This window comes from Staurois parvus, unplaced genomic scaffold (assembly GCF_062004578.1).
Source record: "Staurois parvus isolate SC_StPar_1 unplaced genomic scaffold, SC_StPar_1.0 ptg001302l, whole genome shotgun sequence".
NCBI lineage: Eukaryota > Metazoa > Chordata > Amphibia > Anura > Ranidae > Staurois > Staurois parvus.
The window spans coordinates 8462157-8478468 of record NW_028319098.1 but is presented as its reverse complement, the minus strand read 5'-3'; the positions used below and the strand labels follow the sequence as shown (position 1 = coordinate 8478468).

General features: G+C 39.2%; 1 protein-coding gene across 3 annotated transcripts in view; it reads left to right on the top strand.

Annotated features, from left to right (window-relative positions):
* The window catches only part of HNF4G (hepatocyte nuclear factor 4 gamma), a 160817-nt gene that overhangs the window by 77008 nt on the left and 67497 nt on the right, over positions 1 to 16312 (top strand). For 2 of the 3 annotated variants that reach the window (XM_089661062.1, XM_089661061.1), the window contains exon 1: positions 11783 to 11970. The exons of the other annotated variant lie outside the window; for it this stretch is intronic. In XM_089661062.1, coding sequence (XP_089517188.1) covers positions 11856 to 11970 — 115 coding nt within the window. In that variant the 5' untranslated portion in view covers positions 11783 to 11855. Of the gene's footprint in view, positions 1 to 11782; positions 11971 to 16312 lie in introns of those variants that run through there. 3 annotated transcript variants of the gene reach the window in all.

Below are 16312 nucleotides of genomic sequence, written 5' to 3'. Positions count from 1 at the left end.
GTATTTGATTGCCTGTGCGGTTTTTATTTTTTGCGCTATAAAAAAAAAAAGCTGACAATTTTGAGGAAAAAAAACAATATTTTGGACTTTTTGCTATAAAACATGTCCAGTAAAAAAAAAATTTAAAAATCAAATTTAGTCATAAAATTTCTGCCAAAATGCATTCTGTGACATGTCTTTGCTAAAAAAAACAACCCAATACGTGTAAATTAATTGGTTTACGTGAAAGTTATAGCGGGAAAGATACTGGGATTTTTAGTTTTTTTTATACTAATAATGGCGGCGATCAGCGACTTATGGTGGCGATCAGCGACTTATGGCGGGACTGCGGGACCGCGGCGGACATTCTGACATTGGGGGGTACTGACTTGGGGTCACTGACATCCCCAGTGACACCAATATAGTGATCAGTGCAAAAAAAAAACACTGACACTGTACTAATGGCACTGGGGAGGAAGGGGTTAAGTTTATTATTCAGGGAAAGGGTTAACTGTGTGAGGGGAGTGTTTTACTAGGGGGCGGGGGTGTGTACTTCAGGGAACACCGCTGATCGGGAGAGAGAAACTCTTCTGTCCTGATCAGCGTTTCCTGGAGCTGTCAGGGAACTGACAGAAAGTACAGCTACTGCAGCTGTGCTCTCTGTCAGCGATTGCTGCCGATCGCCGGGACATAGCTGGTAACGACCGGCTGTGACCCGGTGACTGACATCCGCGGCTGTGATCGGCGGGACAGGTAGGGCGGCGGAGCGCCCCCTACCTGTTTACAAAACACACGTTTTAAAAACGTGCTTTTGCCCAGCCGTGCCGCCCTGCCACCGTATTTCTACAGTCGCCGGGCGGCATGTGGTTAAAGGACTTCTACTGCCCCCTGGAAATTACGCTCTTTCATAACTCTAAAACTATGTGTTATTGATCCTTCCGTTTTGCTGTTGTATGGAAACATTTTCACTTATCCACATGGCTCATCGCTACATCTGTGATATTTTTGTGTTCATTTACATATATATAATTATTATTTCTCATGTTTTGTTCTGTTCAATTTTGATGCAAAATATAATAAAGACACATTTGCCTTTAAAGGACTTCTACTAAGCAAGTTATGACCAGAATGCCCTATTACCAGCTTATATTTAGCTACGACTGGTATGTGCAATCAAGAGTCTATTGACAGGTAGAACATTTCTTCTTGTTAAATGCATCCTTCTATTTAGTGTGCTTTAGTGCTGCACCTTCTTAAATGAATACCAACAGGTATCAATAAAAGTACCAATAGTAATATTGATCACATACAATTAAGTCTGAAGTTCGTCTCCTAATATACATTTAAACCTCTACTTCTAGTTCTATAGCAGGCATTGATAATGATTGAATTTCGATTGGATTTATTTAGGCTTGTGCTCTTTTACTATGATAGAAGAATATTAAGAGGTGAAGTTGAATGGTTCCAGGCAATACCAGGTACAAAGGTCTCTGTCATTAAGAAGCAAGACTAAATAAACATGCTGCAATATGATCACTTTATTGCTTTGTGTTCAATTTAGGTTCGTTTATTGCCCTGCTAATGGAGGTAGGATTAGCAATGTAAGAGTGTGGGGCATATAAATAAAAGGCTGCAAATCAAACTGTTTGTCAGCATATTCATTAAAAGAATATGTAAACATATTTCAAATGTATTATTATATTAAACATTTGTTTAAAATAATCTGATGATCACAATTAAACTTTGGCTGTTTGTTTGCAAACTCTTTTACTATCCCATCATTAAACATCACTGTCATACGTAAAACTTCTGGCTCACATTTGAGTATTCAGTAGACTGTGAACAATGTGTCAGTTTGCTGTTGTTAGTGTATTTTACCAAGGATGTGAAATTACTGGGATTAGCAAAAAAGATATCTTACTATAGGAGCAAGTTACTCATAAACAGACCTAGTTGCTTACTTATAAACAAACAATGGTTTAACTAGAGGTTTCGGGGCCCCTATGCAAGAAACCATAAAGGGCCCCCCGAACCCAGATGGGGCTCTTCCCTCTTATTCCAACCTTTGTGACCCTGGTAGTTCCTCCACTGATGTCAGTAGATTTTTTTCATTATTGTTATTTTTTTTTTACCATTTCTTTACAATATCATTTTGTGAATTATTTTTTACTATTTTTTTTAGGAGCCCCATTGGGAGCTTTGGTGACATGTCAGGGGCCTAAACAGACCACCTTTGGGACAGAGAAAAGAGATTGAGGACACAGCCCTCAATCTCCTTCTCTGCATCCTCAGCAGCACAGAATAAATGGACAGGAATTGCTCTGTACACAGTTAACTATGTTTCACTTATGAATGGACAGAGTCAGTGACCTGTAAAGATCACTGACTGTCCATTCAGAAAAAAAAAGGGGCAGGTAAATGACACATTTACTGGTGCCTTCCCTGGTCTCCATCCTGACAAATCCTGTGCAGCAGTGGGTGGGAAAGGGGAGAGCGGAAATCCGCAGAGCTGCAATGGAGGGGGGCCGGGAAAGAGCAGGGAGGGCCAAGGAGCACATGGGCAGAGAGCACAGGGACCAGAAAGCATGGGGAGCAGCAGAGAGAAGCTGGATAGGAGGAGCGGCGGGGAGGCTGCATACAGAGGAATCGATTTCTCCATGTACCTCCTGGGTCTGGGAGAGGAGGAGAAACTGGCATTCAGCGGCTGCAGGAGGAACAGAGAGATCGGTTTCTCTGTATGCAGCCGCCTCTGCTGCTCCTCCTATCCAGGTGTACAGGGGAACCGCATAGGGGTTGCAATCCCTGCGAACCCTGTAGGTACGCCCCTTCTTATACATAAATCTATTATATGAGAATAATTTTAGTCAGTTTCTGCCAAAGTGTTTATTTCAAAAGGTTATAGGCAATTTCTGAATGTTCCTACAATTGGGATATTGATTATGCTAATTGCGAAAAGTTTTCATTAGTGATATTTCTCTATCCTTTGCAAAGTATACTTCAATGTACTTATAAAAGATACAAAGTGTAATTTCCATAGATAATAGAAAAATGTCCTTAAAAGTGTTTGCCATTTTGGAGTGTTGAGAAAGCAGCACATTTCAATGCCAAACTCTTTCAATTTTTATGAATTCATTTTTAATTCCAGCAGTGCTTAAATATTATTGACAATTTGTCCCATTACAATAGAATGGTAATCCTTTAGAGCTCATGCCAATTTTAAATGAATGGGTGTTATTAATAAAAGCAATTGGCTTTCCACAACATTGACTTTTTATATACATTTACAATTGTTTTAGTGTGTTATGTTACAGTATTCTTGCTATAAAAGAATGACATTGTGTACCCACTGTTTCCTCTACAAGGTTAACTGTTAGTAACCTGTTGGATGTGGTTAAAAAGAGGAAAAGCACATGTGGCAGGTAGTGTGATGCAGAACAGCTCCCAGTTTGATGCCCTTGGACTTACAGTTGTGGCCAAAATTATTCAACCCCCAATGCTGTAAAGGGGTTTAGGGACTATAGTGTACATTTGGAATTGTATTCAGAATCAAATCCTACAAGGACGTTGTAACTACCCAAATGCAACTAAAATGACATCAATTGTTTATGTAATACAGTAGTAAATGGTTCTTATGTGGTTTCTTCATTGCCACAATTATTCAACCCCTTAAAGACTACCACTCTGAAGAACAGAGGTTCATACAGGTGCTTTCCATCAGGTATTGAAAACACCTGTGGATGTCACCGAGCAGCAATCAAGCATAATAAGCACCAATTAGGCAGCTTTAAAATGACTGTGATACTCAGCTCCTTCTAGACATTTACTGGTGTGGTTACAAACATGGTGAAGGCAAGAGAATGGTCCAGGAAGACAAGAGAAGAGGTGATTTCTCTTCACAGGAAGGGCAATGGCTATAAGAAGATTGCAAAGATGTTAAACATACCAAGAGACACCTTAGGAAGCATCATTCGCAAATTCAAGGCAAAGGGCACTGTTGAAACGCTACCTGGTCGTGGCAGAAAGAAGATGCTGACTTCGACTGCTGTGCGCTACCTGAAGCGTAGAGTGGAGAGAAGTCCCCGTGTGACTGCTGAGGAACTGAGAAAAGATTTGTCAGATGTGGGTACAGAAGTTTCAGCCCAGACAATAAGACGCACACTGCGTAATGAAGGCCTCCGTGCCAGAACTCCCAGGCGTACCCCCTTGCTGTCTCCAAAGAATAAGAAGAGTCGACTGCAGTATGCCAAAAGCCATGTGGACAAACCACAAAAGTTGTGGGATAGTGTTCTGTGGACTGATGAAACAAAATTAGAACTGTTTGGGCCCATGGATCAACGCTATGTTTGGAGGAGGAAGAACAAGGCCTATGATGAAAAGAACACCTTGCCTACTGTGAAGCATGGTGGAGGGTCAATCATGCTTTGGGGCTGTTTTGCTTCTGCAGGTACAGGGAAGCTTCAGCGTGTGCAAGGTACCATGAATTCTCTTCAGTACCAGGAGATATTGGATGGAAACGTGATGCAGTCCGTCACACACCTGAGGCTTGGGAGACGTTGGACCTTTCAACAGGACAATGATCCCAAGCATACCTCCAAGTCCACTAGAGCATGGTTGCAGAGGAAAGGCTGGAACATTTTGGAGTGGCCATCGCAGTCACCAGACTTAAATCCGATTGAGAACCTCTGGTGGGACTTAAAGAAAGCAGTTGCAGTGCGCAAGCCTAAGAATGTGACTGAACTGGAGGCCTTTGCCCATGAAGAATGGGCGAAGATACCCGTAGATCGCTGCAAGACACTTGTGTCAAGCTATGCTTCACGTTTAAAAGCTGTTATAACTGTAAAAGGATGCTGTACTAAGTACTAAGATTGAATGTCACTTGGGGGTTGAATAAAACTGATAATGCTGTGAGCACAGAAAAGACATTTGTGGTTATTTCATTATAACTGTTATGTTATATTTGTCTGACCTACAAGTGCCTCTTTAATGTAAATGTAAGCAAGATGACTGAATGATCAAAAGCAATGTCAAACTGGCCAAAACACTCAATTTCAGTGGGGGTTGAATAATTTTGGCCACAACTGTACCTGTACGTAAGGTAGCTGGCCAGGGAAAGAACCAGAGCACAGTAGCAAAGTCAATAGACAATACCAGAAATGGGGACAGGATGAAGGCCAGGGCAGGCAGTGAAGAAATTAAGTCAGGTACAAAGCCAAGGTCAATAACCACATCAGCAGGAGATCTGGGACATAGGAACTCTGGAAAACTGGGTGTTGCAGAAGTCACTGTAGACATACTTTTATCTTTAGCATGCTTTACTTCAAGTGAGTCTGTGGTGGAAATTCTAAGCAAGTTTTGACTTTTACTAAAATATAGGGCTTCCCTTATTCCCTTCTGTGCCTTCCTACTTGTCCTTTAATGTGAGCAATATAGGAGGCTTGGAGGTGTAGGTGTAGGACCAAGCTTGATTTTTTCAAAAATAGTCAAGATTTGCATAACAATTCAGGTGCCTATATCTCTGGACCTTCATATTTGTTAAAACCTGTATATATTTCTTAATGTTTTTGTAGGACACTTAGCATGTACTTCTGCTCTGCTTTGCCAACAGGGACCTGAGTTTTTGCAATGGAAAAATGTGCAAACAGAAAAAGTTAGCTGGCATAAGTCAATATAGAGGGGGCAGCCATCTAGGCAGGACATGTGCACTGTGCATAGAGCCATGTATGTAATTCCCTCAAACAGGGAGGAATCCCTGGGAGAAAATGTGAAGGGTAGTTTCCATTCATCCCTGGGGTGAGGTAAATAGAGCCATGGGCAATTATCTACTCACTGCTCTGCCCACTACAAGAGAGTACATAGAGGCTATCATTGTTGACCTCTGCATCGGAAAATGATGATTGTCTTTCAGCATTGATGGAATGACTTCAGTGATTTCTGCAGCACTGACCTGAAATGACATTAGAAGACTGACTTTATTCAGACTTTATATGCCACATGACTGTTATATGACTGTTTCCGATTAGTGTCTCTGAAAGTACTGAAACCAGTGACAGCCAGTAAACATTTATTCTTAGAAGGAGGTTGCTTTAGGCCCCATGTAGATTGGCTTACAAATCGCTGCTTCTACAGCAGTTTTGTGTTTTGCCTGTAGAAGCAGCTCAGTGTTCTCCTATGTGTCCATGCACATTAGGACAATTAGAGGCATATTTTAGGCTCAACATTTAGAGGCAGGATAAAACACCCTTCTGGTTTGGTTTTAGATTGGAGCTTTCTGGCAGAAAAAAAAATGCTAAATTCTCCTCAACTTGCCCAAACTGTGTACAAAAACGCTCTATATCAGTGCTTTTTCTGCCAAGGGAACTAGCATTTTTTTAAGCCCAGTGTGCATGGATCCTTAACATTGTGTGGTATTTCTTGATACAAAAGCGTGTGAGATGTTCGAGTGAACACCAGCTGGCATCAATACTTGGGGTGGGCTCTGGCATATGCAGAATAGCTCTTGCCTTGTCGCATGATAAACTATAGTTACCATTATTGTTAGTTTGTACACTTTGGTGGATATGGCAGGTTCTTAAACATTGATTTTTTTTATATTGCAGACATTTTCAGAACAGGAAGTTAATATTCTGTACAAATTTAGTGAAGTGGGAAACATAATTCTCATGCATACTCTTTAGCTGATGTCACCTTGAATTTCTTAGTGTGCCTTGGCTTGTTTTCTGCTTTAACCCATGATTTCTGAATATGATATCTAATAAAGAATAGTACAAGTTTAACAGTCCTATAGATAAGATAGACAAACCTAGAGTGTTATCTGTGAAGACTGATAACAGTGTTCACTTTATTAGGTATACAATATTACAAAACAATTTGTATTGTAGCATACTCCAGATGACTCAAGATCTATCCATATTTTTTATTCTATCTTTGAAGTGTATGGAATACAGACAGCTCCCCTTCTTCCCATTTCCAATACATAGGGAAGAGGGGCTATGTAGTACATAAACAATAGTTTGTAAGCTGACAACATTTGTGATTTCAGCTCACTAGACAGTAGGTGTGAGATTCAAATTTTGTGGCAATGTAAAGTTTGACCCAAACTTTACATGTTCTCAGTTTGCTGAATGGGTAAACTAAGTAATAGGTTCAAATTAAGAAAAGACACCCCACAAAGTACAGAAAGGTAAGTATATAAATAAATAGGCAGCTGCTCCTTTAGGTGCGACAAACACTTTGACCAAAAAAAATAAATATATAAAAAGGTAGGCGCTAGCCCTTAAAATCACAGATGCTTAAAACATATAAACATTATAACAAAAGGCTGTGATATTCCAATGAATCAAGCCAAAACTAGCAAGTATAAGATTAATATAAATTCAACTTAAAAATCCTTACAATCTTGTGAATGTTCCCAATCACCATATCCTTGATTAGTGAAGGTATCACTAAGTGAGAAACAATCTTCAGAAAAAAAGTGCTTGACCATGCGTAAGTGAATTGCTCAATTACCAGAACCCTGTGGCTGACAGAGCAGCCTGAAGGCATTAAATATCACAATCCAGGTCCTATAGCAACCGTATCCAATTCGGCCATGGATGTCATTATGCAACTCTCATCCACCAAGAAGAAATAAAAAAAAAGCTCAGAGAAAAGGATATATAGGCCAATAAACCTTGTACTTCCCAGGTGAAGCCTGGATCATGTACACTTGCAAAGCTTCAACAAACCAAATATTTTATGCATCAAATAAGTGAGAAGTTCATTTGTCCTCTGAATCTCTGACTTCTCCAGCCAGAAGTCTTTTTTTAGTGGCAGTATCAATATTGTTATACATTAAAAAAGAAAAAAAAGAAAAGAAAGCACACCCCATACTGTGAATCGTCAGTCATGTTATGTCAGCAATATAGAGCCACAACAGTCATAGTGAATGATGTTTGCTGACCTGCCTAAACAAGACACACTGCCCACTTAGACAATCTGTTCTCGATGGACTCTTGCTGCAAATGACATTTCTCTAGCTGGCAGCTGAATGTAAATAAAGGAGTTGGGATGCTGGCTGATGTAAATTTACCAGTTATGGTCATGACCATATTTATTCAATGACCTTACCTAGGATCCTCCCTTCATTTACATTCAACTACCAGCTGGAGAAATGTCTTTCATGGTGAGAGTGTGGAAGGAGTGTACTATCTTGGAGGTCAGCGTACTTTGCTTGGGTGGCTCTGTGGGCATCATTTATCATCATTCACATGGATTTACAGTACATCACTGGATGACATGATTGGTGATGGATTTATATCAAGGGACCTTTTTTTTAGTAAGGGACCTGTCCCTTGACAAAAAAAAACATGACCCTTGTCATGGTGTTAAGTGTTTTTTTACTATCTTTGTGAATGAGCAACCTGGGGTATTATGTACCCATTACTCATTCATGCAAGGGATGGATATCTGGAGGGTCACAGTATTTTAAAGGGGACATCCAGATTCAGATAAATCCCCCTACAGACTCCAGGTACTTTTCCAGGGGGGCCTATCTTGCAAGGTACCCTCCTCATGTGTAGGGCATGTGGTCCAGTAAGGTCCTGGAGGAAGAAGGGGGCACAGACAGCACCACATTTTCCTGGCCATCCAGTCTGTATGCTCAGATAAGGGTCTGATATAGATTTTTGTGTGAGGTTCCCCTCAAAATCCATATCAGACCCTCAAGTATAACAGTCTGATATTGACACCTTTGGGGAATCCCACCCCATTTTTGTGAGGTCAACCTTTACAATGAATACCAGACCTTCATCTAGGATATGAACCTGGTATAGAAGTTGAAAGATACTGTACATCCAGTCACCATATTTACAAACAAAGCATCATGGAAATTGCATTTAGTGGCAATTTAAATGGTGTTCGTTTTTCTTTGGAAATGTCACTTTTGCTTTACATGCACCCCCCCCCCCCAAGCATGGTTTTTTTAATGATTGTATATTTTAATGTTACCTTTAAAGCCTTTTAAAAGGAGCTATTCCCTACTGAACTGTATTAAAATAAAGGTTTGCATTGTTGCTTGCCCCCCCATGGCAGTACCTGAATGATCTAAGTTCAAGCATCAGTTATAGGAGGAAGGTACTGTTGACTTGTCTACAAACAGATGTTATTGTTATGTAAGAAAACATACTGTCTACAGTGTGAAAGGATGATTTTCTTTATCCCCTCAGAGACCCCCGGTCTGTGGAGAGATTTCTGGTTTATCAGCAGAATTCTGGGAACACCCCTTGAACACGGAAATAACGGCAGCTTATGTTCAGAGATGTTCAAAGTTTATTAGACATTACTAAGATTATATAGGATACAGAAAAATAAGGGAGGGGGGAGCGAGTTTCAAAAACTGTAACTTGTAAGTTTCCATCATGAGCTAACTACGTGAAACATGACATATACATTTCTTGGTACAAATTGTTTTGGCTAGCTTTCTGAGAAACAACCAGACAAAGACATTGTCAGGGTCATGTTAGCTTCTGTTGATACATCCTTGAACAACTAAAACAGTTTCATTAAGCTTCTAATATATCTGCAAAAAGCTAACTTAATACTTAAAATGGCATACATTAACAAAATGGAGGTTATCTAGATCCTTTCACATTGAACCCTGGACAGATCTTTTCTTACAACTCAATGGCCACGTTTACAGGGCTAAATGATCAGCAGCAATGGGAGATCCAAGACCCAGGATGTTGTTAAGCAAATATTGACCAGCTACCATGGTCAAGAGCTTATTTCCATACACTAAACCCTTGTGTTTCTTAATATTGGTCCAAGAGTTAGGGACCAATGTATCAGTTCTAAAAGGGAATGGGGTGGGCTTAAACTTTACATGTCTCACAGTGAATTTCACCACTCTTGGCATCTACATGTGATGTACTGAGGTGTATTCCTTATGGTATTTTTGGCATTTTATGGTATTAGATGTCTATAGTCAAATATTAGCAATTTCAGTAGCATTGGTGCTTTTGGTTGATGTTTTTTTTTAAGGCCTCATGTGCACAGGGTGTTTTTGCAGTCACTTTTAGGGGAGTTAGGCATTTTTTTTTACTGCTTTCAAAAAGGTCCTCCACGTTATCCTATGTGCCCATGCACACATAGACTTTTAGAAGCTTTTAGTAGCAGTAGCGTTTAGCAGCAGGAAAAGAAAACCTAGGGACAGTGCATCAGCATTTTGGCAGCAGCATTTTGGCAGAAAAAAATGCTGACAGCTCCTAAACTCTACCAAACTCTCCTAAACGTTGCTAAATGCTGATGCACAGCATTTAACAGAGTTTTTTTTTTCTTCACTGACAAGGTCCAGGAACCTGGTCGCTGCATCCTTAACAACGGAGGGAGTTATCAACTGAATGTAAAAAAAAAACATTGCCAGCAATAAAAAAAAATAAATAAATAAAAAAAATGACATGGTGATCCCCCCCAATCCATACCAGGCCCTTTGGGTCTGCAAAAAACACTAAAACATTAGCATTTCTTTGTCCAACGTTTCTAAAGCAGTGTTTAGCTTTTCTAGTGTGCATGAGACCTAAAGAATGAATATCTATAAAGTTACAAAACAGGTTTCCCCACCCCTCCTTCCTTGTTAAAACAAAATGAAAAGTACTTGAAAAATAAAAACTGTTTTTTACAGTGTTTATCCCCTCCAATACTCCTTATGCTCTGAATGCAAATTTATATATTGTAGCACTGCTACAAAACAGCTACTTGCTTTATAATGCAAGCGCCTAATGTTTCCTAAATTCTCAGCAAAGTACCCATTGAGTTTTGAACACCAGGGTGCTGCAATTTGTATCCAGTGATTATAGTTGGGAGTTCCTCCCTTCGGTTCTGCTTGCATAGGTGCCTTTTCTATATAGTATACCAGCCTTTCTTAACCTTTTCAGCACAGAGAAACCCTTGAAGTAACTTTCCAATTTCAGGGAACTCCTGCTAAAAATGACTATATCTACAACTTATGATATATCAGTGTGATGGTCAGTGGGAAGAATGTTCCTTTCACTTGTGGCAATTGGGAAGAGTTCCCCCCTTACAGATAGCTAAAAGGATAATTGGTGTCAATGGGAACTTATCCAAGAGGCACAATGAAGGAACCCTTCAACGTCTGGGGGAACCCTAGCCTTCCGTCGAACCCCAGTTGAGAAATCCTGTAGTATACAGTGGATTTTAAGTTAAACACACATATCATTTAAAGTGTATTACTGAATCAATAATTATGTTTATAAAAAACTTTCAAACTAATAGAAAATGACGGCAGACATACTTGCTAATTACTTATTGGTTACACAGCAGGCAACAAAAAATAGGGAGAGTTGCATGAAAAAACTATTTTCGAGTAAATGTGAAAGTATGCTATAAGTTAAAATAAGTCTGCCTTAATGTAACTGGTATAAAACATTGAAAAATAAATATATATTTTTTTACACTTTTAGAGCTGCAGTCTTCATTGCAGTGATGCTGAAGCTGAATTATATGTTATATGTTGTGGATTTACAAAGCTTTTGTGTAAACAAGTTGATTTTTACAACATGAATGATAAAATTAAGATAAGTACACTTTTATTAGATGAAACATAGATGTGTCATTATAGGGTATCTTTTAAGCTTGCCTGCTAAGAAAAAAAAATGACAAACAACATTATGATAAGAATATTCGCTGAGCATTCCAAGACTATCAGAAGAATTGCCTCAAAGTACCATAAAAAAAGAGGTAAAGGTAGAAAGTAGCACGCAGAAGCATTTCCAAGACTCCACCTTGAGCACAGAATTCATTTGGTAGAAATGTCTTTCATAGATTACTGACAGAACATAGTAGAGGGTATTACTTAAAGTCACTGGGTGCCTTAACTGGCAATGAAACATTATATTTCCGTAATGGACATGGAAATGGCTAACTATAGTGACGTCTTAGACCCAACTTACACTTGTCTGGAATTTGAGAGTATGCAGCTTATATATACTGGAAGTGGTAAGTTATTATTATTGTTATTCACTATGTCAGATGAAATGCGACTAAACTGAAAATTCATATCAAGTCATGAAGGTGAGAACATATGGCCATCAATGAGCATTGTTGAACATTTATTTCCTTATCTTAATACAATTTGGTTTGCTTTTATTACCAGAGTAATATAAACTCATTAGGTACATTTAATGTGTTTAATGGAACAAAAAATGTATTAAAAATAATCATATGCAAGATAAGATATTGTTAGAATCGGTGATTTTAGGACACAACCAATCAGCTTTCAGGTTTTATTGTCAAAGAGTAATTGAACAAGCTGAAGATAGAAGCTGATTGGTTTCTATAGAGAGCTGCACCAGATTTTTCACTCTCCGGTTTTAATAAATCAACCCTTTTTACTCTTGGAGTAAGAATTGTTCATACTAAAACTAATTCTGGCAGGCCTGAGCCAGGGGGGCTTTCTGGACAAGTAGTTTTTAATAATCAGAATGCAGTTGTAGTACTAACTACTTCTTTGTGCTAGTATATAGAATTAATTTTGTCAAATGACATCAAGGGAAATGAATGTTAGGAAATACTCCTCTTCGTATTTTTTTACTCCCTCATACTGTCCATATCCTAGAAACATGTTATTGAACTGGTAATACAGATATATGGATCACTTGATAATGTATACTACAACACATTCATTTATGATAGAGCAGGTTAGCTGACAAGTATGAATGGAGTTACTACTTCTGGTAATAACACAATCAGCTTGTCTACGCCAGCCGTTCTAGCCATACTCAGAGTTGCGTTTTGACCAGCCTGGCAGTATGTTATATATTTACCCATTCTTTTAACTATTACAGGTTACTCAACATGTACTGTGCAAACCTTAAAGTGTATAATAGCTCTAACAATGAACGTATGTTATTTGTTCTTATTTGTGTTTTTAAATATACAATAGAAAGCATTTTGGAATATAATTTCAATAAGTGCAAATATACCCATTGATTCTGCTTCTAATTTCCTGCAGTGAGCAGATAATGCAGCCCTGAAATATCAGACATTGAAATCAGCCCTGAGTTCTGTGGAACCCCCCCCCCCCCCCCCCACACACACACACACACACACACACTCTATGGAATGGGGAAGTTGCTCTGTAGTTCTAAGACAATGGCGACAATGCTGCCAATACAGTGTAGTAAGTGAGCATTATCACAGTTGGACTTTGTATCTGCCTGGAGTTCTGCTTTAATAGGGTACATGAGATTATATCTAAACCAAATAATGAAAATGGATATGTTGGAGCTCAATGTCCTTATATGTGGTGGCTGCATTCATTTTTTTTTAAAGCTTGTTTTCCCTTTGTCACCTGGTGATCCTGCCAGTAACATACTTCCTGTCCTAGGTTGACAATGCTGCTAACAAAGTACAATGAGCAAGTGTTGTTACCCTAGGATAGGAAGTGTGTTAAAGGAAAGCAGCATAAGAGCATGAATTTGACTTGGTATTCGCATCTAGCAGCCTACTGTGCAGCAGGGCTCAGAGAGTTGGGGGAAAGTACATAGAGCCAGTCAGTTGTACTGCAGTGCAATGAGCCTACTAATAGAAAGAGAGGACAGAGAGATGAGCTCTACTGCTTTTCCTTTCACTGTCCATTCACAGGGTGGGGATAGGAGGGGACCTATAAGTGAAAATGATATTGCAGCAGAGAAAGATCAGGCCCTTCTCTGTCACCCAGGTTCACAACGAAGCGTTTTACGTTTTGCAGAAATGCAGTACAGTCCCATTTAACATGATTTCCTATGGGACATGTTCAGACCTGTGTGTTTTCATCCGATAAGTTTCCACTGTAATTGCATTTGGTTCTATAGACTTCAATGGAAACGCTGCAGAAAAGCATGTATTGCATTTTTATGTGTTTTTACTGCATTTTTTATGCGTTTTAGGTCTGCCTAGCAACAAGTAAAATAAAAAAGAAAATTAACCCCCCCCCCTTGCAAAACGCAATGCAGAAATGGCTAAAAACGCAACCTGCATAGGTGTGAACCTAGCCTTAGACAGGGTAGTGCTATGTGGAAGAGGTGTGCTAAGCTATGAACTGGATATACAAAAATACAAATCCTTTTGACAGGTAAAATAAACACACAAGAAAAAAAAAAAAAAAAAAAAAAATATATATATATATATATATATATATATATATTTTTTTTTTTTTTTTTTTTTTTTTTTTCCCCCATCTGTGTATTTAGCTGTGCACCTGAGATTAAGCTTTAAGGGCCAGCTCAGTCCAGATGCGTTCCAGATGAGTTTCTGCATGTGCATTTTTTCACACATTCTGGCGCATTTTTGATGCGTTCCAGTGCATTTTTTGATGCTTTCCAGTTCATTTTTTCCCTGTCTATTTCTTAAATTTAAATAGGGACACGCATGTTCCAGTGCGTTTTTGGTGCATTCCGTGCATTTTACTGCGTTCCAGTACAGTTCTGTGCAGGAAAAATGCAGCCTGTTCTACTTTTTTTTCTGCAACCTGAACGGACTGGAACTGCAAGCACTGATGTGAACTATGACATTGACAAACATAGAACCTAATTTCTGTGCATTTTGGGTGCAGAAAAAAAATACCACACAAAACGCATGTAATGTGAACTGGCCCTAAGGCATACTTCCATTATATAACAAATGGATATGTAACTCCTACTTTTAATTCTTCAATCATTGTTCACTCTTTTGCGATTTGTTGGGTGACAATGCACGACAAGAGGTATCTCATTATTGTGTATTGGGCCCATTCACACATATGTAACACACTTCTGCATAACTTACAAAAAGATGCAGGTGGTTATTTTGGTGCTACCCAAGACCTCAATAGAAGAAAAGTAAAAAATGCATGAAAATGCAATAAAACCAATGGCAATGCATGAAAAATGTATGAAAATACAGACGCTCAAGTGTGACCTTAGCATAAACCATGCAGCAAATGAAATCATTAATGCAGGATTTCTGACCGACCTTCCCTTAGAGTCTGAATATCTTGACTGTTCCTAAGCCAAAGAGCACTGAATGATTTTTTTGTGGCATGGAAATGGAATTATCTGTGATTGTTGCTGTTAGATTTGTTACGATGTAATTTATCACCATGTTATTAATAAGCATACTGGGAGATTGCTTTCTGAAAATATGCTTCATGAAGCATTTTAGCAGAGAAATGCCATTGTTGTATTCTTGCATATAAAAGTGTTGCTTTACTAAACCTGGAAAGTGCAAAATCTGGTGCAGCTGTACATGGTAACCAGCTTCCAGGTTTTATTGCCAAAGCTTAATTGAACAAGCTGATGTTAGAAGCTGATTGACTACCATGCACAGCTGCACCAGATTTTGTAAATCAACCCCAGTATGTATTTCAGCAGTAAGCTCTGATTACTTCACATGTAGACAAATGCCCATTCCTACTACCTGGCAAAGTTTTGTCCTTTCATGCTAGGTTCACACGCATGTGGTATGGTACATCGTATGTGATTCACACAGGAACCACACCGCATGCCTTTGAATATCACATGCGATTTGTGTGCGGTGCGATTTGAGCCATACATTATGTATGGCTCAAATTGCATCTCATCGGCTCCAAAAAGGTGCAGGACCCTTTTTTTTGGTCCGCATTAAAATCAGATCGCATGGATATTCACACCTATGCGATCCGATTCTGCACATTGTACTGCGTTTTGCAGACCGATTTTGGGGTGTTGTTAACTTAGCATACACACCCACAGCTGTTCGCATGAACGGGGTGCGATTCTGATGTGGTGCAGAATTCACACAGAAAACGCTGCGAATTCCGGACAGCATCAGTGTGAACCCAGGCTTAAGATTCAGTCTGATTTGAGGAAAGTTTATATTTTTCTATATATTTCTGTATATATTCTATTTATTTTCTAAGTTCTTATTGATTTTTTTAATGCAAGTTTGCTAGGCCACTGGAAAAATTAAGTCTGTTGTAAGTCATCCCTATATAATGTGGAGCATTCTAACACAAGTGTATAAGGGCTTGTTCACATGGGAGGATGAAGGCACAATAAAATTAGGTGGTTGAGACAGAATTTGACTGCCCTCTTGAACAGCCCCCCTCAGCTGCAACAGTCGCCAGACAGGGTTGTACATTTTACATTTGGGCTTGCAACAGCCTTTGCCACTCATCTGAAAAGAGGCTGTTGACATATTGCTTCCCAGTCACCTCCTCACTACCTATTTCAACCCTGAAAAGCCTGCACCACTGCGCTAGAACTGCATGGCTAGTTGTGGCATCACCCTATTCACTTGGTGGTGGTGTGGTGTGTGTGCAGAAACCTGTCTGCCTATGTGA